Raw genomic sequence first — 25924 nt, forward strand, 5'->3', positions numbered from 1 at the left:
TTTAAACCGGACATTTGAATGCCATCTCCAGTACTGCCTGCCTACCCACTGGGCCTGGGCCAGTCATGGAATTTTTCAGAGCCTAATTCTCTTTGTATGCCAATAAGGATTCAGACAAAAAGTTTGCATGGTACATGAGATACCACATTTGCTCAATAAGAGACAGTTATTAATAACAATGTGATTGACTCACCAGGAGACAAGTGGGCTTTTCTCCCCTGTGGCCTATGGGGATCCAAACTCTCTACACTGCTGGAGTCGGACTGTAATTTTCCAGAGGGCAGAGATAGCACATGTCTTGCTCCCTTCTGTATCTCCATCTGGCTTGTGCCTGGCACATAACGAGAGGTTCTGTAGATTTTTGTTGACTCACTGATGGACCGGCTGAGGGAGCCAGGGGCCTAAGATCCTGGAAACTCAGTTCAGGCTCTGGTGCCTGGAAATATATGGCTTGTCTCGTTCCAATTGTCCTACCTATTCTCATCCAGGCAGGCCCCTTTTTGATGATCTTGTCTCCAAAGAGCAGTGAAAAATGCCTGAATAAGGGCTTGAGCACATGAGGTTTCTCACTTAAATTCATGAGTTTCTAGCAACCAACTGACATCCTAGCAACAAGCGGTAGCAGAGATGTTTACCCCTCTCATGAAGAAAGGGGCCCATCTCCTACCCAGAACCCAAGGGGTTTTTCTGTGCAAGCTGTCTCAGAGATGGAGAAGCAGTCCTCTCTCCCTTTCCCTCCCACGTCCTCCTATTCTCTACTCCTTCACAGAAAGCAAGATACATATGCACCTGCAGACCTTCTGAGGCCCCTCTCTGCCCACGTTTGAAGTAGACGGTGGTGGTTCTGGATTTGAGCCTTCTCTCAGGGGCGCCAGGCTGAGCGGTACTGGGCGGAGCCAGATGAGCTTCTCTGCAGGCTGGTGAGCTGCTGGGAGTTGCTTCGTGCTTCTTTGCGGGGAAAGACAGAGACTGACATGGAGCCAGGGAAGCATCTGGCTGGCCTCATCTTGGCTGTCACTCTTCTTCAAGGTACGGGGTTCTGGTAGTCTGGAGAAAGGCTCAGGGGAAGAGATCATTACCGGGAAAGAAAGGGTATTGGTTTCTCTAACCTCAAGGCTACCTCAGACGTAGAATTCTGAGAAAGAAGGGCAAAATGAAGCCTCTTATTGTTCTCTGCTAGAGAGAAGCAGTGTCCAGTGGGAGAGATGGGGGTCCTTGTCTCTTAAGAAATGAAAATAGCAGACTTGACTGGCTAGAGGGAAGACCCGGATGCCGCCATCTTAGGTTGACTGTAGCCCAAAAGGGCACAGGCTGGGAACCTGAAAAGAAAAAGTGTGTTTTCCTTAACTCAGAGCTGGAGTTAGGGGGAGACCTATAAGGCACTCACCCAGTTGGTCATAGGGCCAACAGGTCAACAAATAGGAGTGAGATCCTATCACATGATAGGCTAGGAGGATATAAGGAAGGATAAGAACCTTCTGCCCTAGTGAGCTTATAGTCTAATTGGAGAGAGAAGCTTCAGTGTCACTAGACTAAGTGTAAGGTACAATATAGGACGCCTGGATGAATATTCTGTTGGGCATAAACAATGGGAAGTGGATGACCTGGGTTGATGCCTGGAATCTGGACTAGAGATGGTTCTCCACACGCTGAGGAAAACACAAAAGTTGCTGAAATCATACAAGGACTATGTGAGATGTGAGGAAGAGGGCCTGAGGATGGAACCGAGAGGATATTAACCTTTAAAGGGTAGTAAGAGGGGCGCCTGGGTGGCTCAGTGGGTTAAGCCTCTGCCTCGGCTCAGGTCATGATCTCAGATTCCTGGGATCGAACCCCAGATCAGACTCTCTGCTCAGCAGGGAGACTGCTTCTCCCCCGCTCTCTCTGCCTGTCTCTCTGCCTACCTGTGATCTCTGTCTGTCAAATAAATAAATAAAATTTATTTTTTTAAATAAATAAATAAATAAGGGGTAGTTAGAGAAAAACATCTCACAAAAGAGATAAGAGGATGATCAAAGAGCTGGAATAATCAGATGATGCAATACCAAGGGAGCAGAGAACTTCCAAAAGGAAAGAATCACCAATAATGAAATATTATAGAGACATCCTGCTGATAGAAGAATATATTTAAAAGTTTAAGCCTGTGGGATTTAACAAAATAAAGGCCACAATTGATTTATAACCCTTTCACTGGAGTAGTATGAGGGAAAACCAAATGGAAGTGTATAGAAGATGAGGACGGTGATAAAGTACCAAGTGTAGACTGTCTTTAAAGATGTTTGGATGAGGGGCACCTGGGCGGCTCAGTTGGTTAAGCCGCTGCCTTCAGCTCAGGTCATGATCTCAGGGTCCTGGGATCAAGTCCCGCATCGGGCTCTCTGCTCAGCCAGGAGCCTGCTTCCCTCTCTCTCTCTCTCTCTGCCTGCCTCTCCGTCTACTTGTGATTTCTCTCTGTCAAATAAATAAATAAAATCTTAAAAAAAAAAGATGTTTGGATGAGAAGAGAGTTTGAGTGGTAAATAGAAAAGGACATAGGATCTAAGATGAAATATTTTTGAGTGTGAGAGAAATGTGAGTCCATTTCTAGGCTAAAGGAAAACGCAGAGAGTAGAGCAAGTTCCTGGAGTTGATGTTGAAAGGATGGAGTTGAGAATGAGGTCAAGGACGCAGAGGAGAAGGCAAGAGAGAGGAAGTGCAAATGGCTTTGGCCATGGGTAGGTGTGTAGTTGGGAAGGAAGCTGGAGAAGGTTCATTACGGCATCTACGTTCTCAATGACCTAAGTGGCAGATGATGCCACTTGCTAAAACTGAGCTTGTTGTTCCTGAGCGGGGGACTCAAGGAGGACAGTGAGAGTTTAGAATGATTTCTGCAGGAAATGGGAGAAGAGCCACTGAAGACCACACGTGGAGGGGCAGGGCTGAAAGCCTGTGTGAAGCAGCTAGATATAGCAGAAAGAGCAATGGAAACCTGAACTCTGGGTCCAGATCAGCCACCAGTGAGCTGTGTGAACTTGGATGATCCCTCCTTCCTATGGGCTCTGTCCTCTTACCAGTCAGTCTAGGAAATTTGGCTACATGAGCACTCAAATCCTAAAAAGAAAGAAGACTCACAGAAGCAAAATTAAAGGATGTTAGCAATCAGTTGGACCCTCTCTCCTATAGAATCTGAGTTAGAACAAGGGGTCCCTTTGTCCCTCCCATGGTGATCAGGTGGTCAAGGAGGGCCACTGGTGAGAAATCTGCTTAACTGTTTGCCTTGCTTTTTTTTTTTTAATTCACTCATTCATCCATTCATGCACTCATTCAACAAATATAAAGCTACCATGTTCCAAACTCTGTTAAGTACAATTAATAACCATTTCAGTCTTACAAGAAGTTCTAAAACAGCTGACTCCTTCCAACTGTTTCCATACTTTTTTCCCCCTTCATAGTTTGATTCATGCTTCATCTGTCCCCACCATACACTCCACCTCTAGACACACTACCTCTCTGTCCTTTTCCAACCTGTGTCTTTGCTCAGCTCCTCCTTCTCCCCAGGATGCCTTTTTCTGTCCAGCGAACTCCCAATCATTCAAGTTCCAACCAAATGTCACTTTCTCTGTTAAGTTTTCCCTGTCCCTGACTCTTGGGCAAAATCAATAGCTTCTAGCCCCTTTCAAACGCATTTGCATGAATACTAAAGATAATTTATATATTCTATTATGTTAATTACATCGGTGTTTATTTTTCCTGCTTCATTGTAAACTCTTTGGAGGCAACAAGTTAGTTCTTTGTATCGCCACTCCTGTCTTTCACACAGCTAATCACATCAGGTACGTCAGCTATGTGGTAAATGTTTGCATTCAATCCAATTGAACTGAATTCTGGTGCTACTTCTTTGTAGTACAATGAACGCAACTCCACTACTCTTGAGTTTTGAGACAGATTTGAAGGCTATTGAATAGCTACGCCCCACCCCAGGACGTCCAGGGTTTCTACAAAAAAATGGATTACCAAGGCTGAGGATTTTATTTTTTTTTAATATTTTATTTATTTATTTGACAGACAGAGATCACAAGTAGGCAGAGAGGCAGGCAGAGAGAGAGGAGGAAACAGGCTCCCCGCTGAGCAGAGAGCCTGATGCGGGGCTCGATCCCAGGACCCTGGGATCATGACCTGAGCCGAAGACAGAGGCTTTAACCCACTGAGCCACCCAGGCGCCCCAAGGCTGAGGATTTTAGACATACTCAAAAAGCCTTTAGTTCACGTAAACCCACTTTTGATGGAGCTTTAGCTGCTAAAAAAAGCAGAGCATTCCAGACCATGCGTGCAATACTTTGATGTATGTTGCTGTATAGTCCTGATGCTAACCATCCAGAATTAACATCAGACCCCACAGGTCAAGGGCACTGTGCCCAACAAGACTGCCCTCCCTTTGAGTTCCAGGCACAAGTTCAGGGGTTCCTATACCACCTAAACTTCTGACAAGCTGGGTACAAACCTGGAGGGTTCCCAGATTTGACAATTGGTTACAACAACTCACAAAACTCAAGAAAGCACATATTTACTATTACAGCTCAAATTTTTAAAAATGGATTTATTTGGGACGCCTGGGTGGCTCAGTTGGTTAGGCAGCTGCCTTCGGCTCGGGGCATGGTCCCAGCATCCTGGGATTGAGTCCCACATCGGGCTCCTTGCTCAGCGGGGAGCCTGCTTCTCCCTCAGCCTCTGCTGCCACTCTGCCTGCCTGTGCTCTCTCTCTCTCTGACAAATAAGTAAATAAAATCTTTTTAAAAATAGATTTATTTATTTACTTACTTACTTGTTTGAGAGAGAGCATGAGCAGAGTGAGGGGCAGAAGGAGAGGCAGGCTCCCCACTGAGCAAGGAACCCTAACCTGGGGCTCAGTCCCAGAACTCCGGGACCACGACGTGAGCTGAAGGCAGATGCTTAATGACTGAGCCACCAAGGTGCCCCTTTACTATTACAGTTTAATTATAAAAAATAAAATTAGCATTTTTCCAAATGAAGAGATGCGTAAGGTCTGTGAAGGCCCTGAACACAGAGTTCCTGTGCCCTCTCCCTGTGGAATCAGAATATATCACTCTCCTAGTACATTAATACATTCACCAACAAGGAAGCTCCACTGAGAATTTTATTTCCCTTGACTTTTTGGGGTTTTTTTAGAGAAAGAGGGAGCAGTGGGAGAATAGACGGAAAGGTTGAGAATCTCAAGCAGGCTCTGTGCCCAGCACAAAGTCCAACACGGGACTTGATCTCACCACCCAGATATCATGACCTGACCTGAAACCAAGAGTCAGATGTTCAACCAACAGAGCCACACATGGGCCCCTCCACTGAGTTTTTGTTTTTGTTTTTGTTTTAAGATTTTATTTTGTTATTTTTCAGAGAGAGAGAGAACAAGCAGGGCAGAGGCAGGCAGAAGGAAAAGGAGAAGCAGGCTCCCCACTGAGCAGGGAGCCCAATGTGGGGCTCAATCCCAGGATCCTGGGATCTTGACTTGATCCAAAAGCAGACACTTAACCAAATGAGCCATACAGGTGCCCCTCCACTGAGTTTTTACTGGAGTTTCACGAGATACGTATAATTAATTGAATTGCTGGCCACGTGACTGAATTCAGTCTCCAGCTCTCTTCCTCAGCCAAGGCTCAGATTCCAGATTACACGGGTCTTGACTAGCCCCATCCTGAGTCATCTCATAACACAAATTCATGTATGGTCCAAAAGACCACCAAGGGGCACCTGAGTGGCTCAGTCGGTTGAGCGTCCAACTCTTGATTTCGGCTCAGATCATGATCACAGAGTTGTGGGATCAAGCTCCGAGTGGAGCTCCATGCTCAGCAGGGAGTCTGCTTCTCTCTCTCTCCCTCTTCCCTCCCCCCACCATATGCTCTCTCATGCTTTCTCGCAAATAAATAAATAAATAAATCTTTAAAAATAAATAAATAAATAAGCCCACCAAGAATAACACAGACACTCCTATCACTCATGAAATTCCAAGGGTTTAGAAACTCCTTCCCAGGAATCCATGACAAAGACCAGACAAATTCTTTATTATACAACACCTTGAATTCAATTTGGTGATTTAGGCTACAACCCAGGGAGGTAAGTATAGATACTGCCCACTCTTAGATTAGGATATCTGTCTTGGCCTTGAATGACCAAGGAAATGATTACCTCAGGGCATCTGGACAATTCTATACCCAGCTAATCCTCTCTCTCTCTTCTGTCTCTATAGGTACTACAGCCGAGAAGAAACAAGGTAGTGTGAATGGCTTCTTTCTATCCTCAAAGTCTGAGGAAATTCATGGAAATATGGTTCCTACACTAGTAGTCATATAGGACTAAGTGACAGAAGGGATGGGATGATGGGTAATAATGGCAGTCAACCAAACAACTGGCCAGTCATGATCTTTCTGGGCAGCTTTCCTGAAGCCAAGCAATTAGCTCTCTAATTCTTGGAGTAGAAACAGGACCCCAGCAGCTAGGCACTGTTCAAAGTGGGACCCATGAACCAACACCACTGGCATCAAGTTAGAAATGCTCCATTTCAGCTCTTTCCCAGAACTACTAAGCAGAATCTGAAATTCTCACTAGGTTGCCCATGGGAACCATGTGCACATCAAAGTTTGAGAAGAGCCGCTACAATGGTCTTGTCCTGATACCTCGAGGCAGGGAAAATTTCAGAGGAACAATCCTTAACAGACGGTGACTTTTCCCTTTTCAGAAGGTCCTGTGGTAAAACTGGATGACAATCGAGAAGATGGTTCAGTACTTCTGATTTGTGTCTCAAAAGACACAAAGATCACATGGTTAAAAGACGGGAAACCAGAAAATTCCTCGAATAATACTAAGCTGAATCTGGGAAGCAGTATCAAGGACCCTCAAGGGATATATCAGTGTAGAGGATCAGAGAACATTTCAGAACCACTCCAAGTATATTACAGAAGTATGTAATCCCCTTTGGTTTGTTTGTTATCTAATTAAGCAGTACTCGCTAATCTGGTGGGCTTCTTATCCCTGGTGAGTGTGGGGATAGACGCTAACCAGTTCTCATTCTCTCAATCTCAGCTTGCCTCTTTTTGAATATAACAAGACAGTTCCCTCATCTTCTTAGAAAAGCATACCTGGTCCTGGTTTAATTCTGGATAGGCAGTCATGGATTGGAGCCGTCATCCATTCATATAAACTGAGTTGGGGTAGTTCAGGGAGACAGAGGAGATTACAAGGTGAACAGCAATGAAATGTAGAAGGCAGATGACCACAGAGAAGGGGATCTGATCTTCCTTCTATTTCACATATTTCCTGATGGTCAGACTTTATAGGTTTCCCCAGAATGCCTGGGGGGTGGGGGGATATCAGGAAGTGTTGCATGCTTAGTCCCAGGATCTTCCCAGGCAATTCCCCTAACATACCTTGCACAGAGAGAGGAGTCTGCTACCCTAGGTGGAGGCATTAGCACGTGTAGGCAAGAGAAAAAGATTCAGGAGAACCACTTTCACACCTTGAAGGCTCCTTGTCCCTCCCTTTCCCCATAGTGTGTCAGAACTGCATTGACCTGAACGCAGGCACTGTATCCAGCTTTGTCTTCGCTGAAATCGTCAGCATTTTCTTCCTTGCTGTCGGTGTTTACTTCATTGCTGGACAGGATGGAGTTCGCCAGTCCAGAGGTAAAAGAATGTTCCTCAGTGAGAAATGAGACCACCGGGGACCCTCAGTTTCCTTCCTACCAAAGTAGACCCAATAGAAGAGATGAGGTGGGCACGTGTTGACATCTAGCCCAACTGGGTGAAAAGGACCCTGTTGTGTTCACAGCATATTTACCTGTCTCAAGAACCACCTCCCTCTGATTTTCCTCCGATTCCTCTGAATTTAAAAAAAACTCTTTAATTGAACTAAGACCTACAGAAAGAAACATGCATGAATGGCAAGCATACAGCTAAACAAGCAAACACACCCATGAATCCAAGACCCAGTTCAAGAAAGAGAGTATTACCCACGCCCTAGACGTCCCCCTTGTGGTCAATTCCAGCCTCTACCCATCCCCCAAAACCAGTATTATCCCGACTTGTAACAACATTGATTAATTTTGCCTGTTTTCATTCCTTATGTCAATGCACTCATACAAAAGTACTCCTGTGTGTGTGCTTCTGTTAGTCAAAAAACATGCCTGTGAAATCTTTCCACCTTGTTGTAGTTCACTCACTCTTATTACTGTTTAGTACTCCAGTGTGTGAATATAACCCAATTTCTTAGCCTACCTTGCGTTTTTTTGTTTGTTTGTTTTTTGTAGCTTCAGACAAGCAGACTCTGTTGTCCAATGACCAGCTTTACCAGGTAAGGGAGGGGGGAATGAATAATTACTATAATTAATAGTACAATTTGGGGGTGGGGGACAAGTTATTCAGAGGAGACCATACAGATAAGGAATTGCTTAGGGCATACAGGTTGATTACATAGTCACACTTTGGGTAGAATGGATGAAATGAAGAGAAAGGTTGAGAGAGACTAAGGTCTGGATCCAGTGAGAAAAAGTTGAAGAAACAGGGAGAGGGACACACAAAGAAACTGTATACAGAGCCTCCAACCTCCTTGTCCTCTTTCCACCCCCAGGATCGTGAAGCACCCACTCCAAAGCCTTGCACACGAAAAGCATTCAATAAATGTGCATCAAATTAATTCACAGATGAGGAGGGAAAATGAGTTTATGACTGTGCTGTTCTTTTTAGCCCCTCAGGGATCGGGAAAATGACCAATATGGCCACCTTCAAGGAAAGCGATTGAGGAAAAATTGAACTCAGGACTCAAAGTAGGTATGTCCTTATACACCAGTTCTAAGAAATTACCTTTTCTGGGGCACCTGGGTGGCTCAGTAGGGTAAGTGTCTATTTCTTGATTTTAGCTCGGGTCATGATCTCAGGGTTGTGATATTGAGCCCTGCACTGGGCTCTGTGCTCAGCGCAGAACCTGCTTAAGATTCTCTCTCTCTCCCCCTCTCCGTCTGTCTCTCTCCCCCAGCGCCTGCTCTCTCTTAAAAAACAAAACCTTTCCTTTACCTGCCTTCCCATCTGTTGCCAAGCCTATCTCCTTTTTCTAAGAAGCTATAAGCTTAGGGGAGGGTAGGTGACTGATAGTTCTTTGTCGTGAGGGGACTATCCTGTTCATTGTAGGGTTGTCAGCAGCATCACTGACCTCTCTCCACCAGATGCCAGTAGTACCCCCAGATGTAACAACCAAAAATATCTCCAGATATTTCAAGTGTCTCCCCCAGGGCAAAATCAGCATTCATTATAAACCTCTGACCTCTATTAACCTCTCGATCAACCAATCAAGCAATCAGGAGTTCTGATTCAATCAATCAAGTTTCAATCAAGAAAACAGGACCCAAGCATTATTTGGTTTTCTGAACCAATCCCAATTTTTCTTTTTTTCAATCCAGGTGTTCTCCATGCTGGATAGATCCCAGAAACATGGCATTACACTTTGGAACACTCCTAGCGGAGAGACTTTCAGCCCTAATTCTAGACTCAAGTTTCCCAAAGGTGACAAATGGAGAAGAAAGTCCATCAGAGCAAATACGGATTTTTCTCAAAATAAAACTAAAAGGAAAGTAAAAATATGTATGGTGTTGCATGAGCGCCACCTATTGGGAGGTAATTTTCCTGTAAAAGAAAATTGAAAAGGTCCCATAACCCCCTCTATTTGAATATCACTTTTTAAACTTCTAATTTTTATTTACTTTCTGTATGTCATAATTTACATCGTTCAAATATGCAATGAAAGGTCTCCCTCCACCTCCATCCCCAGCCATTCAGTTGTCCTTTCCAGAGACAAACAATATACCAGTTTCTTATGTATCTTTATAAGGTAAATATATAGGTATTTAAATCAGAGGTATTCTAGGCATACATGAGCAAACTCTCTTTTTTTTCATAAGCACTCTTAAGTACACATTATTCTTCCCTTCCCTATTTTTCACACAAATGGTGTCATACTATACATCTTGCACTTTTCACGTAATAAACCTTAAGATTATTTCATATCAGTAAGTAAAGCAGTCTTTTTTAAATGCAACCACATGACATAGACTCGCTATGATTTATTTAATCACCCCCCATGGATAGACAAAATATTGCTGCCAATATTTTGCTCTTGCAATGCTGCAATGACTAACGTTGTATAAGTGTCATTTAAAAAATAATTTTATAGGGGGTGCCTGGGTGGCTCAGTTGGTTAAACGACCTGGGATCGCATCCAGCATTGGGCTCCCTGCTGAGCGGGAAGTCTGCTTCTTCCTCTGACCCCTTCCCCTCTCATGCTCTCTCTCTCAAATAAATAAATAAAATCTTTTTTAAAAATAACAAAATAAATAAAATAAATAAAAATAAAGGGTACCTGGGTGGCTCAGTGGTTTAAAGCCTCTGCCTTCAGCTCAGGTCATGATCCCAGGGTCCTGGGATCGAGCCCCGCATCAGGCTCTCTGCTCCACCGGGAGCCTGCTTCTCTCTCTCTCTCTGCCTGCCTCTCCACCTACTTGTAATCTCTGTCTGTCAAATAAATACATAAAATCTTTAAAAATAAATAAATAAAAATAAAAATAATTGTATAGGGGCTCCAGGTGGCTCTGTCATTAAACGTCTGCCTGCGGCTCAGGTCATGATCCCTGGGTCCTGGGCGTGAGCCACTGGTTGGGCTCTCTGATCAGAGAGAAGCCTGCTTCTCCCTCTCCCTCTGCTTTGTGTTCCCTCTCTGCTGTGTCTCTCCCTGTTAAATAAATAAAATCTTTAAAAAATAAAAATAATTGTATTGAGATATAATTTACATGCTATAAAATTCAGTCATTTTAAGAGATTTTCCCTGTTCTCAGTGACTTTTACAAAATTTACCCAGCTGTGTAATCACCATAATCATTAGAACGTTTCCATCACCCTCTTAAGATTTCTTCTGCTGGGGGCGCCTGGGTGGCTCAATGGGTTAAGCCACTGCCTTCGGCTCAGGTCATGATCTCAGGGCCTGGGATCGAGTCCCGAATCGGGCTCTCTGCTCAGCAGGGAGCCTGCTTCCCTCTCTCTCTCTCTCTCTCTCTCTCTGCCTGCCTCTCTACTTGTGATCTCTCTCTGTCAAATAAACAAATAAAATCTTTAAAAAAAAAAAAAAGATTTCTTCTGCTGTTTGCAGTCATTCCCTGTTTCCAATCTCAGCCCCAGGCAACCACTAATCTCTTTTCTGTCAGATTTGCCTTTTCTGTACATTTCATATAAATGGAATCACACAATATGCTGTTAATTATACAATGTGTTGGACATTTTCATGCTAATCTTTTTGTGGACCCCACGTCTTCATTTCTCTGGGGTTGATACCTGGGAGTGAAGAATTGCTGGGTTGTATGACAAATTTATGTTTAACTTTTTAAAATTCCCTGTACCATTTACATTCCCACTAGCAATGGTTGAGGGTTTCTATTTCTCCAAATCCTCACCAATATTTGTTACCTTATTTTTTTTTTTTAGTATAGCCATTCTCCTAGGTATAAAATGGTATCTTATTGTACCTTTAATTTGCATTTCCCTAATAACTAATTTTCGTATACTTGTCCGCCATCCTTTTATCTTTGGTGAAATGTCTATTTTAAATCTTTTTTTTTTTAATTTGGGTTGTTTGTATGTCTTACTGTTGAATTAAAAGAGGTCTTTATATTTTGAATACAAGTCCTTTATTACATATATGATTCGCAAATACATCTACCAGTCTGTGGCTTATCTTTTCATTCTCTTCGTGGTGACTTTTGAAGCCAGAATATTTTAATTTTGATGAAGCTTATTTTACCCATTTTTTTAATAGATTGTGCTTTTGGTATCATGCCTAAGAAATCTTTGCCAAACCCAAGGTCACAAAGATTTCTCCTGTCTTCCTTTTATAGTTTTGAAAGTTTCATAGTTTTATTGCTGACAGATGTCATTTTGAACATACTTAGGACAATTCATAACAAATACAAATAAATGAGATTTGAAAGCCATAATGTATTTGCACTTGTAATTTTATTAAATATTGCCAAATTGCACTTCATGGAGGTTACTCCCAATTACAATAATTGAGAGTGCTTTTTGCTCCATATTTTTTGAACTTTGCCAATCTGATAAGTTAAACATGGCATTGGGATGCCTGGGTGGCTCAGTTGGTTAAGCCGCTGCCTTCGGCTCAGGTCATGATCCTGGGGTCCTGGGATCGAGTCCTGCATCGGGCTCCTTGCTCAGCAGGGAGCCTGCTTCCTCCTCTCTCTCTGCCTGCCTCTCTCTCTGACAAATAAATAAAATCTTTAAAAAAAAAAAGTTAAACATGGCATCTCAGTATAGTTTTAATTTATGTTTTCCTTATAAAAAAAATAGAAGTGAACCATGTGTTTTTCCTTCTCATGATATATATGGTCATATTCTTTTATCTTTTTCTTCTTGACTTGCAACAGCCCTTTACATATGTGGGAAACTAGATTTTTTTTTAAAGTTTTTATTTATTTATTTATTTGACAGAGAGAGATCACAAGTAGACAGAGAGGCAGGCAGAGAGAGAGAGAGAGGGAAGCAGGCTCCCTGCTGAGCAGAGAGCCCGATGCGGGACTCGATTCCAGGACCCTGAGATCATGACCTGAGCCGAAGGCAGCGGCTTAACCCACTGAGCCACCCAGGCGCCCGAAACTAGATCTTTTGTTTGTGATATTAGTTGCAGATATTTTTCCAATTTTGGCATTCATTCTTTGACTTGATGATGATTGGTTTTCTGTGAACATTTTATTTACCTGCATATAGTAGAATTTACTGGTCTCTTGCAGCTTCTAGGTTGTTTCCTATTTAGAAAGGTCTTCCCCAATTTAAGATTTTTCCCATATTGGGCTGCCTGCTCAGTGGGAAGTGCTACTCCCAACTGCTCATTCTCTCCTCAAATAAAGAAATAAAATCTTTTTTTAAAAGATTATTCTTTTTAAAAAGTTTTCCTATGACTTCCTCTGACCTTTTTATGGTTTCATTTTACACATTTAAATGAATGATCCATCTTGAATTAATTTTAATGTAAAGGCCTAACATACTAACTTGCACACTGCATAGCTACCCAATCATTCCAGAACTACTTTTTCAATTATCCCTCTTATGCCCATTGATTTTGGGGTTTTTTTTTTAAGATTTTATTTATTTATTGACAGAGAGAGACAGTGAGAGAGGGAACACAAGTAGGGGGAGTGGGAGAGGGAGAAGCAGGATTCCTGCCCAGTAGGGAGGCCATGTGGGTTTCAGTCCCAGGACCCTGAGACAAAAACCTGAACCAAATGCAGACACTTAGCGACTAAACCACCCAGGCACTCCGTGCCCATTAATTTTAAGTTACCACTCTACCCTCACCAGACTGTAAGCTCCAAGCAGGAAAAGACTTGTGTACTTTTTACTAATGTATCTTCAGAAACTAGCATAATGCTGGAATAAGACAAGCTTTCAAAGATTGCACGGTGCTGTGTGTGGGTGTATAGGTGGGTGGGAGGCAAAATACACATAACATGAAATTTACCATTTTAAATATTTTAAGTGTACTATTCAGTGGCATTAAATACAATCACAATGCTGTGCAACCATCACCACAACCATTTTGGGAATTTTTTCATCATCTTAACCTCTGTACTCATTAAAAAATAATTCTCCATTCTTCCCTTCCCCCAGACCCTGGTAACCTCTATTCTACTATTCTATCCCAATGAATTTGCCTATTCCAGGTACAACATATAAGTGGAATCATACAATATCTGTCCTTTTGTGTCTGGTTTTTTCATATAACATAATGTTTTCAAGGTTTATCCATGTTGTGGCATGTATTAGAATTTCAGCCCTTTTAAGGCTAGATAATAGTCAATTGTATGTATATACCACATTTTGTTTATCCATTCATTTGTCAATGCACATTTTGATTAGTTTCCCCCTTTTAGCTATTATGAATAACATTGTTATGAACATTGATGTACAAATATCTGTTTGAGTCCCTGCCTTCAGTCCTTTGTGGTATATACCCAGAAGCGGAATTGCTGTATCATACAGTAATTCTGTTTAACTATATGAGGAACCACCAAAATTTTCCCAAAGTGCTGCACTATTTTACAATCCCATCCGCAATGCCTAAGGGTTCCTTATTTCTCCTCCTCTTCACCAACACTTATTTTCCAATTTTTTTGTTAATAGACTTCCTCAAGGACTTGAGGTATTATTTCATTGCAGTTTCAGTTTGCTTTAGTGTCACCGAGCATCTTTTTCGTGGGCTTATTGGCCACTTGTATATCTTCCTTGAAGGAAAGTCTTTTCAAGTCCATTGCCCACTTTTTTTAAATATTTTATTTATTTATTTGACAGAGAGAGATCACAAGTAGGCAGAGAGGCAGGCAGAGAGAGAGGGGGGAAGCAGGCTCTCTGCTGAGCAGAGAGCCCCATGCAGGGCTTGATCCCAGGACCCTGAGATCAAGACCTGAGCCGAAGGCAGAGGCTTAACCCACTGAGCCACCCAGGCGCCCCAACCATTGCCCATTTTTTAATCACACTGTGGTTTGTTGTTGAGTTGTAGAAGTTCTTTATATATTTTGGACATTAATCCTTTATCAGACATGTGCTTTACAAATATTTGGTCTCATTCTATAAATTGTCTTTTCACTTGCTCTCTTGAAAAGTATGCTGCTTTCACTGCCTTTGCATACCTCAAAGTAACCTTGCAGCATGCATGTTGTCACCCCTTCACAGATAAAACTGAAAGCCAACGCTAGCATATCTTAGCACACTGCCTGACACCTAAGAGCTGGAAACTTTCTATTAGTGTTATTGCTGTTATTCTTGTTGCTGTTGCCTCAGAGATAATGATAATCTATGAAGAGTAACAGAACCTGCTTCAAAAAGGCATGTCACTGGAGGGAAAAATAGAAAGCAAAAGCCCACAGAGGTTGCCAGCAGCGCCCAGGATCACCAAGTCATGGCCCCTCGCAATACACCAGATTTGGAAAAACGGCCTAGTGTTTCACCAAACTCCTAACGAACCACCGCCCCATGCCCCCGCCCCCCGACCCGCCCCCGACCCGCCCAGCCGGAGCCCAAGGCCACTTCCGGCCACTTCCGCCCCGCCCAGCCAGCCAGCGCGTGCGCTGTGGAGGTGTTTGCGTTCCAGTTCCCAGCGCAGAGGGGCACACCCTGTTTCCGGCGCCCGGATGAGATTCCACAAGGCCCGGCGCCTGATCGTGACGTAAGTTCCGGTTGCCGTGCTGAGTCGGAAGTGGGAACACTTCGGCCCCTGAGACTTGTCGTGTCGTCGCTGCTGGCCCTTCAGGCTCTGGTAAGAGGAAATAACTTGACGGGAGGGGATCGTTGAGTTTGCGATGAGATTTTCTTCTCCAAGCTGAATGCCACTCCAAGTCTCTGCACTCTTGCCTCCAAAATTGCTTCTCCTGTGCCTTCCTGACCCTTGACCCTCTCCCTCGTGAACTTCGACCCTTTCTGATTTGGGACCCCTTTACGGTGCCCCAGCTTCTGGCACCTCTCCCCCTTTTGCCATTCCCCTCCAGGAAAAGGCCAGAATGCTGGCCTCGCGTTGTCTTTGACTTCCTTTCCTTAGAAGGAGCGCCGAGTGGGTGGGTCTCCCTCCTTGCCAGGAATCCCTTATGGAACCTGGAGAGATGAAATGCAAAGCGTAAACAACAAACAGCCAGATGTCAGAGAAGGGGGAATTAACCACGATTCGCAGCAGTGAAACCAGTTGAATACATATGGCAAGGTATTGACATTTCTTAAGCCAGGTGATCATTTCACTACTCAAAACTCTCCTGGCACTGTGCTTCGTGCTCCCTCACCAGTAGGTCGTGGAGGACACTGATAAGATTGAGTAACCGCAGCTCAGGAGCTTCTATTTGATGGGTCTTCTCTATGGAATCAGTTATTTGCTCCCAGAGCAAGGACTCGTTTAGTCTCATTATTTTGGTCTCTTATGGGAACCCTCCTGAGATAAAATGGGACCCGGGAAAGAATGCTGTTGGCTTTTTGTCTTGAGGAGATCCTTCTAGCTTGTTGATCTGTTGTTAGGATTTGTTACCATTCTAGCCAGATGTGAAAGAATTTTGAGGTGGAACATATAACATTGAAAACATTTTAATTCCTTCTTAGTTTAATGTCTCACCAGGACAGAGACCTTAAAAAGCATGATTCACTAGAGCATGATTTTGCCAGTCCAATTTTACGAAGTATTCTACGTATTTCCCTAAAAGTAATACCAAGTCTGATGTTAAAACATTTGTGTGCTCTCCTCTTTAAGAGCTGACAGTGGTCCTTAGGGATTAGCAGTACTGTTCATAAACAAAAGAGTCAATGGCAGTAGGGAGGGTGAGAGGATTTTGTAGGACTGGAAGTAAATAGCTATTGTAGATGTAAAACCTTGCAGTGAGTATATCAGAGTGAAATGTGCTTTTAAGTAGGACATATTAAAAAGGAATCAACTCTGGGGCGCCTGGGTGGCTCAGTTGGTTAAGTGTCAGATTGCCTCAGGTCATGATCTCTGGGTCCTGAAATGGAGCCCCAGTTCGGGCTCCCTGCTCAGGGGAGCCTGCTTCTCTCTCTCCCAATGCCCTCCCCACCCCCCAACCCCTGGCTCATGCTCTTGTGCAATCTCTCTCTCTCTCTTTCTCAAATAAATAAATAAATAAATAAATAAAATCTTTTTTTTTTTAAAGTAATTAAATCCAAGAGCTCCTAAGGTTTGATGGTGGTGGCACCATTCCAAAGACTGACAACAGAATGGTGCTGTATCTCTGTATGGCAGTGGAAAGTAAGAGATTATAAGTAATTGGTGACATTGAATATTAAAACAGACAAAATATTGGGGCACCTGGGTGGCTCAGTCATTAAGTATATGCCTTCGGCTCAGACCATGGTCCCAGGGTCTTGGGATCGAGCCCCATCTCGGGCTCCTTGCTCAGCGGGAAGCCTGCTTCTCCCTCTCCCACTCCCCCTGCTTGTGTTCCCTCTCTTGCTGTGTACCTCTCTGTCAAATAAATAAATACATAATTTTAAAAAAAAATCAGGCTTCCATTTCATCAGACCTGTTGGAGTGGGTGATATCTAGGTACTGTTACATTTGTGAGACCATCGAACGTATCTGTACTGACATCTCCACAAAGGTTCCCATCAAGTGATCATTCTTCCCTTTTTCTGTGAAACTTTTCTATAAGTGGTTACACAGTATTGGACTAGGAAAGTAGTTTGTTCACAGATTTGAAGTTCATATGAGAAGGATGAACTTAGTAAGGTAGGCAGAAATTTTTTGTTTTTCAAAAAGACATATAGCAGAGATGACAAGAGATTTATTTCCATTCTCTATTCTACACATCCTGAGATACCAAAGAGCCTCAAGTGGCTGACCCAGAAGCTTGACCTGCTACTACAACCCAAGACACACAGTAAAGTCCTTACCTTGAAGTAGGATCATGGGTGCCTTCAAAGGAGGTCAGGAGTAATGACATGTAAGATTGAATCATTTAATAAAGATTTATTTGGGACTTTGTGACTGTGATATATAATTCCAGACACAGAAAAAAAACTAATCAGATATGAAATTGTACTCAAATTGCTTACTGTCTAGCAAGGTAGAGGTCTGCTTTAGGAATACAATGTAGGAAGTTATAAATCCTATTATAAAATGTAATGGGAAGCTAACTTTTTTTTTTTTTTTTTAAGATTTATTTGTCTTAGAGAGTGCACATGTGCATGCAGGGGGGGGGGCAGAGGGAGAGGGAAAGAGAGTCTTAAGCAGACTACAGTTGAGTGTGGAACCTGACATGGAGCTCCGTCTCATACTCTTGAGATCATGACCTGAGCTGAAACCAAGCACTGGACACTTAACCGACTGTGCCAACCAGGCACCCCAACTTCTTTTTATAATGTAACAGTGTAATATTGAGAAAGGAGGAAATAATGCCATTTATTATCATAAATCCTGTTTATTTGTCTTGATAGTCTTAGGAGTCTATCTTTTATATGTTCTGTATTCCTGACTTTCACCTTGCTTCCTTTCTAGGTGCAGATAATGCATCTCCTTTGTATTGTTTGTTTTAATGTATTTATTTGAAAGAGAGAGGAGAGAGAGAGAGAGCAAAAAAGGTGGGGAGAGGCATAGGGAGATGGAGAAGCAGGCTCCCCACCGAGCAGGGAGCCAGGTGCAGGGCTTAAACCCAGGACCCTGGGATCATGATCTGAGCTGAAGGAGAGGCTTGACTGACTGAACCACCCAGGCGCCCCAAGATTATTTATTTATTTGTTTCTCAAGGAGAGGACACACAAGCGGGGGCAGGGGGAGGGGATCAGCAGGCATAGGGATAAGCAGACTCCCCACTGAACAAGGAGCTGAATGCAGGACTCAATCCCAGGACCCTGGGATCATGACCAGAGGCAAAGGCAGTCACTTAACCTACTGAGCCACCCAGGCGTCCCTAAGATTTTATTTTTAAGTAATCTCTACTCCCAACATGGGGTTCCAACTTAGAAACCCGACATCAAGAGTTGCATGCTCTACTGACTGAGCCAGCCAGGTGTCCCTCAGGCTGTTTTTAAAAGCCCATTCAAACTGGCTTACACAGTATGGGGAAATCTGTTGGCTTTTTTTTTTTTTTATAACTATAGGACTCTCTTCTCTTTTTCTCTTTTCTCTCTTTTCAACACTGTTTTCCTCTATCTTGACTTAGTTTGGGGCTAGGCCTCTTCTAGATGGTGGAAAGATGGCAATTCCAGGTTTATTTCTTAACCCTGCTTACCCTTTCTTACCAAGCAAGGAAAATAGTTCCCTTTTCTGTAGGTTCAGCCAAAGGCCTGAAGCTGGGTGTTCATTGATTCTGATAGGCCTTGTTACGGTCTTGTGCCCACTCCTCAGTCAATCACTTTGGCCCGAGTATGATGCGTTCTTTTTGGCCAGGCCAGATTTATATGCTCATTCCTGGAGCTAGTGAGTGAGGCCATCCTCTTCTGAACACATGGAGAGGATGGGATGGATCCCCAAAGGAAAAATGTAGGGTGTCACATTGAAAAAAGAGGTTGTTTCAAAGACAGAAAATGACAAGAGCTCACTATACTTCTTGCATGCCTCTGGACCTTGGGGTACCTTAGGTTAGAGGTAGGGTGGTAATCAGCCAACAATGAGACAATTATTAGCGTCTCTACATGAACTAGGGGTAACAGTTAAGTTTATGCAGTGGTTAAGTGAGGGGAAAGTCCTCTCAAGGAGCGTTGTGAATTCCAGTACTAAATGTGCTATTTTTATTTTTGGATTATTAAGCTTTACTAAACTATGCATTGCAAAAAATAAAATATAGAGAGCAACAGCTAATAGTTCATTTCCTTAAGCAGTAAAGCCCAGAACAATGCTGAGAGGAGACCAGACTGTGTGCCTAAGTCAGTACAGATAATTAGCCATTAGCTCTTATGCAGAAAACACAACCAAGGAGCGTGAAGCAACTGGTGGAGGTGTCTCAGAATTGTCAAGAAGTGTTAGAGTCTCTCTTCCTCCAAAAAATAAGGGTAACTTTTCCAACTTGCATTAGCTTTTGTTGATACGATTCTGTAGGGAGTCTTACCTCAGGAGATTAAAGGTAGACCCAAAAAATTTTTTTCTCCTTCCCTCATCTCCCTTCCCCATTCTTAAGGCCTCTGTCCTTTTAGCAGTTCAGTATCCTTGTGAGCCAAATGTTCATACCCTTTATCTCTTCCCCACCCTTTTCAGAGTTGTATTTCTGTGCTTGTGGCCCTAAAAGTTCAGGAAGGGGAGAAAGCTTTCAGGGCACTCCACTCATGCACTCATCCCGTCAGGCCTCTGAGTCCCCTTGGTGCTTGAATGAGGAAGTGTAATCAGACGGGTGCAAGTGCAGGCTCGGTCAGCTCCGCTAAATACCTTTGAGGTAGATACCTGTTTCCTGTTCCACATTAGGAATTTGGTGTGCGAACAATGAATCTTGGGACACTGAAAAAATAAAATTTTTTTTAAAAAAGGAATTTGGGGCGCCTGGGTGGCTCAGTGGGTTAAGCCTCTGCCTTCAGCTCAGGTCATGATCTCAGGGTCCTGGAATCGAGTCCCGCATCGGGCTCTGTGCTTGGCAGGGAGCCTGCTTCCTCCTCCTCCTCTCTCTCTGCCTACTTGTGATCTCTATCAAATAAATAAAATCTTTAAAAAATTTTAATTTAAAAAGGAATTTGTGTGTGTCGGCAGTATTATAAAAAATCAGGTAAGTAGTAGAAATTAAATCTAGGGGGCACCTGGGTGGCTCAGTGGGTTAGGGCCTCTGCCTTCGGCTTGGGTCATGATCCCAGGGTGCTGGGATCGAGCCCCGCATCGGGCTCTCTGCTCCGTGGGGAGCCTGCTTACCTTCCTCTCTCTGCCTGTTTGTGATCTCTGTCTATCAAATAAATAAATAAAATCTTTTAAAAAAAAAAGAAATTTAAAAAAAAAGAAAGAAATTAAATCTAGATTTAAGCAGAGACCATTTGGTTTTTAGTGGAAGAAATCTCAATTGTTACAAGCCTCGGAGTAGAGGTAAATTGCCTAATACATATTTAAAACCCACAACACGCTGCTGATTAGGTTCCTGTCCTGATTTGCCATTCCATGTCTGATGTAGGCTTACAGTTAGTTTATATGTAGCTGAGGACTTCCTGGCTGCAGTATTAAGTCCTAGAAGCCTGAGCAAGCGCCATCTTATGTTCATGATGCATGAGAGCTAGTCGGCCGCCCTAGAGACTACAAGAAATGTGTAGCTGTTATCCTATTACTTTTCAGTCAGTGCCACATTGTTGTTACAATGAGTAGATGAGTTCCCTCATTGACTGCAGTAATTCTTTCTGGTGAGCCTGTTTTTTAAAGGTATGACAGATAGAAACGTGTCAACAGATAAATACATTCCAGCTTGAACTTTTTTTTTTAAGATTTTATTTATTTATTTGACAGACAGAGATCACAAGTAGGCAGAGAGGCAAGCAGAGAGAGAGAGAGGAGGAAGCAGGCTCCCCGCTGAGCAGAGAGCCCGACTTGGGGCTCGATCCCTGGACCCTGAGATCGTGACCTGAGCTGAAGGCAGAGGCTTTAACCCACTGAGCCACCCAGGCGTCCCTCCAGCTTGAACATTTTTAAAGCTTTTTGGTTTTAGCCACCCCCAAATCAAGCCAACTTATCCAGTTGGTGGGTTTGTAACCATTTTGCTAAAAATGCCTTGAATGTTGGAACAGGAATTGGAAGGTCTTACCCAGAGCCTTTTTACATGCGTCGTGTTCACGAAATGGGGAAGGAACCGACTGTAGGTATAATCCCAACTGTCATGGTATCCGCCCCTCCGTGTCTGATACCTGTCCTCTTTGCAGCCCCTCCCCCTAGGTCTGCATGGAGGATACTTTAAAGTGAAATGACAGACCAGGAGAATAACAACAACATCTCAAGTAACCCCTTTGCTGCTCTTTTTGGCTCCCTGGCTGATGCCAAGCAGTTTGCGGCAATCCAAAAAGAGCAGCTGAAGCAGCAGTCTGGTAAGTAGGGGAGCCAGTAGCAGCGGAGATGACCTAGATTAGGGTCTTCCCAAGTGAAGTCTTAGGGTCGGTAATTGCAATTGGAATCAACCTGGGGGCACAGGTCGGGTTTTTTGTTCATTTAGGGCATAAATTGGTTTTGTTTTTTTTTTTTTAAATTACAAGTAGGCAGAGAGAGAGGAGGAAGCAGGCTCCCCACTAAGTAGAGGACCTGCTGCGGGGCTCGATCCCAGGACCCTGGGATCATGACCTGAGCCGGAGGCAGAGGCTTAACCCACTGAGCCACCCAAGTGCCCCTAAATTGGGGTTTTTGTTCATTTTTCTTCTTTGTTTCGTTTTCGGGTCCTGTCCCCACCCGCCCCTGCCAGCTGGGGGGACCAGATAACAGGTGGTTCCATAGTAACAGATGCTAGTCGTGATCCCAATGCTGTTGAGCTGTTTATTTTAAAAATCACCTAGCAAAAGCTCATTTCTTTTTTTTTTTTTTTAAGATTTTATTTATTTATTTGACAGAGAGATCACAAGTAGGCAGAGAGTCAGGGGGAAGCAGGCTCCCTGCTGAGCAGAGAGCCCGATGCGGGGCTCGATCCCAGAACCCCGAGATCATGACCTGAGCCGAAGGCAGTGGCTTAATCCACTGAGCCACCCAGGCGCCCCAGCAAAAGCTTATTTCAATCAATCTTTTTAACACAGGAAGCTGAGGTTGTAGCCATAGGTGTAGAAAGCAGGTTACATGCAGCTGTAGAAAGCAGATGTTTAAAAGGAAGAATTACAAAAGCTTTTTGGCTTTTTGGTAGACAAGTAAGTGAAATTTGTTCTGAAGCTTGGTGCTTCAGAGTTGATCCCAAGCAAAATACCTCTTCTATTCCATGGAGTGGCCCCTTTCATAGCATAATGCTGTTAGAACAGCTTTCTAAGAAAATCTGATCCTTCGGGAGGGAGACAAACCATAAGAGACTCTTAATCTCTCAAAACAAACTGAGGGTTGCTGGGGGGAGGGGGGTTTGGACGTTGCGGAGGGTATGTGCTATGGTGAGTGTGTAAGCCTGATGATTCACAGACCTGTACCCCTGTGGCTAATACTATGATATATGTTAATACAAAATAATAAAAAATTTTAAAAAAAGGAAAGAAAATCTGATCCTTTGCCTTAATGTGAAAAAAAAAATCAGTAATATCTCACTAGTCAGAAAACTGGGTTTCCTCATTTAGGACCAAAATTAAGATCGGGTCTAACTTCCTCCTGTGAGAAGACATATAGGCTAGAGGAATTAGTATGGTGTTTCTCAAGTTTATTAGTCTTTGGAGGGTAGTCACGATCTTTCAAGCCAGAAATTGCTCCCTTTCTCCCTCTGAAGAGAATAATAGTATTTTTTGGAAAGGAGAAATGTTTGTGTTTTCCCTTTATTTTGTTTATTTCGTAAGTACTGGTATACATAGCTAAGTCATAGCCTTGCTCCTTTTTCAGGACTGAATAAAAAGGAAGTAAGGGCAAGACAGATGAGTAGTGGACAGGTGATGATGAAGCAAGGGGGGGAGTATATGTAACGTTGACTTTCTACCGTGATAGAAGGAGGCAGCTCTGGGTCTCCGTCTGAAATCTCTTCCAGATTCTTGCATTAGGAGATTGTAGGAGGAAAAGGGGCATGGGGAGTAGGAATATAAGAAAATGGGGAGGGACGCCTGGGTGGCTCAGTTGGTTAAGCAGCTGCCTTCGGCTCAGGTCATGATCCCAGCGTCCTGGGATCGAGTCCCACATCGGGCTCCTTGCTTGGCGGGGAGCCTGCTTCTCCCTCTGCCTCTGCCTGCCATTCTGTCTGCCTGTGCTTGCTCTCTCTCCCTCTCTCTCTGACAAATAAATTTAAAAAAAGAAAAAAAAAAGAAAATGGGGAAACGTGATTTATGAGTATATGGTTGGGGGAAATTTTGCTACAAAGGTTCTTAGCACCTGTCGCTTTCAGGGTTCAGCAGGGAACTTAATAGGAGTGACAGATGCTTGTCCTTCTGGCTGTCAGCAGACTTCAGGCTGGTTAGAGTTGGGAGCGTTGCAGGCACCGAGCCAGGGGATAAGATAAATCAGGTACATGTGTTCCTGTTACTATTTTGGCTTCTCCTCGTTTTAGTTTGTTTACGCTGAGTTTAGCATGCCACCAGGTCTAACCTGTTTTCCACCAGCAGTTAGAACTCTGCCAAAACCTTTGGCCTCCTGTGTTGAGCTTCACAGTGACTAAACTCACCATACTAAAGCAACTCTTAACCTCTGAGTGTTTTACCTGGCCTTTCAGAATAATCACTGTCAGTAGAGAGAAGCAGATGCACACGCATGTGGCTTTTGGTGAACAGCACCACACTTGTACTCCTTCAGCATCAGTTCCATTCCGAGAGGCAGCTCTGTCTGCTGACAGCCAGAAGGACAAGCATTCTGTCACATTACTCCTGTATAGTTAAGTTCTCCTCTGAACCCCGAGAGCGATAGGAACTAAGCATCTATGTAGCAAAATTTCCCTCAGCCACCTACTCATAAATCATATTTTCCCATTTCCTTATAATTCCTATTCCTCACTCCCCTTTTCCTCCTACGATCTCCTAAGGCAAGGTTGCTTTTTACAGAAGCAAAGAGATCCAATCAATAAAAGAAATAGTAACAAATTAGAGGAGGAAAGACTCAGATAAGCAGTTTATTTGCAACAATCAAATGACTTTAAAAATCCAGTCTTGATGGGGCGCCTGGGTGGCTCAGTGGGTTAAGCCGCTGCCTTCAGCTCAGGTCATGATCTCAGGGTCCTGGGATCGAGCCCCAAATCGGGCTCTCTGCTCAGCAGGGAGCCTGCTTCCTCCTCTCTCTCTGCCTGCCTCTCTGCCTGCTTGTGATCTCTCTGTCAAATAAATAATAAATAAAATCTTTTAAAAAAAAATCCAGTCTTGCTAACAATTGGAGCCCTGCCCAGTAATACGGGATATGTTTACTTATGAAATTTGTGAGGATTTGAGCAGGTGCTGTCTCAGACTGCTGAGGGGTTTGTAATAAGAGCAGTCTTTCTGAGGATGATTGGGTAATAATGTTAACTTTTAAATGTGCAAATTCTTTAACTTGGCAGTTCTGCTTCTACAAATTTACCTTACAGAGATATTCACACAGGCGTACAATAAAGAGTTTTATTTGGTGCAGTAGTGTTCGAAATCATGAAAAATTGGAAACAGCCCCAATGTTCATCAGTTGAGAAGTAGCTACACAAGTCAGAGTGTGTGCATACAATGCAGTACAGTGCAGCCATTACACAGAATGAGGTAGGCCTATAAATGGCCTAGCAGGGAAGGATGTTGGTGCTGATTAAGTTTATTTTATTTTTTTTAATATTTTATTTATTTGATAGAGATCACAAATAGGCAGAGAGGCAGGCAGAGAGAGAGGAAGGGAAGCAGGCACCCTGCTGAGCAGAGAGCTCAATGTGGGGCTCGATCTCAGGACCCTAGGATCAAGACCTGAGCTGAAGGCAGAGGCTTTAACCCACTGAGCCACCCAGGCACCCTGGTGCTGATAAAGCAGGCTGAAAAGCAGTATATATAGTATGATCCCCCCCCGCTTTTTTAACTGAAAATCCTAGTGATAAACATTAGCACCAGAATAAGGCAGGGGGGGAGTCTGAAACACTTTGCTAACTTACATAGTTGTCCGTAGGGAATTGGTTCAGAGGAGACTTTTTATATTATGTTTTCCTATACAGTTTGGAATTATTCAAATATATGTGTTCTTTAAAATCAGGAAAAAAAAGCCATATATTTAAAATAATTAAAAGCATATTGATCTATTACAGGTAATTTTCTGTTCACTAAGATTCTATAGGGAATGCAATGTTGCTATTTTTGGTAGTATGGAGTGAAAAAATAAAATGGAGTAGGAGGATAACATTTTTGATTTGTAAAATGTGGTGGGATTTACAGCCAGGGATTTCAAAATCCTGTACTTAAGATGTTACCCAATACAACTCTCAAGAGAAGAAAAGAAAAAACACAAATAATCCAGTTTAAAAATGGGCAAAGGATCTCTATAGACATTTTTCCAAAGAAGACATATAGCTGACGAACAGGTACACAAAAAGGTGCTCAGCATCACTCATCATCAAAGAAATGCAAATCAAAACCAGAATGAGGTATCACCTCATACCTATTAGAATGGCTACTATCAAAAAGATAAGAAATAACAAGTGTCAGTGAGGATGTGGAGAAAGGGACCCCCCCCCCCCCCCGTGCACTGTTGGTGAGAATATAAAATTGTGTAGCCACTACGGAAAACATTATAGAGATATTTCAAAAAAAAAAAAAATAGAACTCCCATATAATCCAACATTCTACTTCTGGGT

General features: G+C 43.2%; 3 protein-coding genes across 5 annotated transcripts in view; 2 read left to right on the top strand and 1 right to left on the bottom strand.

Moving 5' to 3' along the window:
* The first annotated feature begins 886 nt into the window (after positions 1 to 886).
* On the top strand, positions 887 to 9465 carry LOC125080070 (T-cell surface glycoprotein CD3 gamma chain). Of its 2 annotated transcripts, none has more exons than XM_047693903.1 (7): positions 887 to 1029; positions 6239 to 6262; positions 6728 to 6949; positions 7539 to 7670; positions 8294 to 8337; positions 8730 to 8813; positions 9440 to 9465. In XM_047693903.1, exons 1-6 carry the CDS (start codon positions 975 to 977, stop codon positions 8793 to 8795), a joined length of 543 nt encoding a protein of 180 aa, XP_047549859.1. In that variant the 5' UTR covers positions 887 to 974; the 3' UTR covers positions 8796 to 8813; positions 9440 to 9465. The 2 variants fall into 2 exon arrangements, with proteins under 2 accessions (XP_047549859.1, XP_047549860.1); XM_047693904.1 differs by having other exon boundaries at positions 8730 to 8809.
* Positions 9466 to 15028: 5563 nt separating this feature from the next.
* On the bottom strand, positions 15029 to 19689 carry LOC125078647 (uncharacterized). Its single transcript, XM_047691648.1, has 2 exons — positions 19628 to 19689; positions 15029 to 15680 (listed from the first exon to the last, which is right to left on the bottom strand). Exons 1-2 carry the CDS (start codon positions 19687 to 19689, stop codon positions 15029 to 15031), a joined length of 714 nt encoding a protein of 237 aa, XP_047547604.1.
* UBE4A (ubiquitination factor E4A) overlaps positions 15208 to 25924 on the top strand; it is a 41683-nt gene continuing 30966 nt past the window's right edge. The window contains exons 1-2 of one of the 2 annotated variants that reach the window (XM_047690488.1): positions 15208 to 15348; positions 21402 to 21563. In XM_047690488.1, coding sequence (XP_047546444.1) covers positions 21443 to 21563 — 121 coding nt within the window. In that variant the 5' untranslated portion in view covers positions 15208 to 15348; positions 21402 to 21442. The remainder of the gene's footprint in view (positions 15349 to 21401; positions 21564 to 25924) is intronic. The other variant, XM_047690487.1, reaches the window with a different exon arrangement.

The sequence above is a fragment of the Lutra lutra genome, chromosome 10 (genome assembly GCF_902655055.1).
Source record: "Lutra lutra chromosome 10, mLutLut1.2, whole genome shotgun sequence".
In the NCBI taxonomy this organism is placed as follows: Eukaryota; Metazoa; Chordata; class Mammalia; order Carnivora; family Mustelidae; genus Lutra; species Lutra lutra.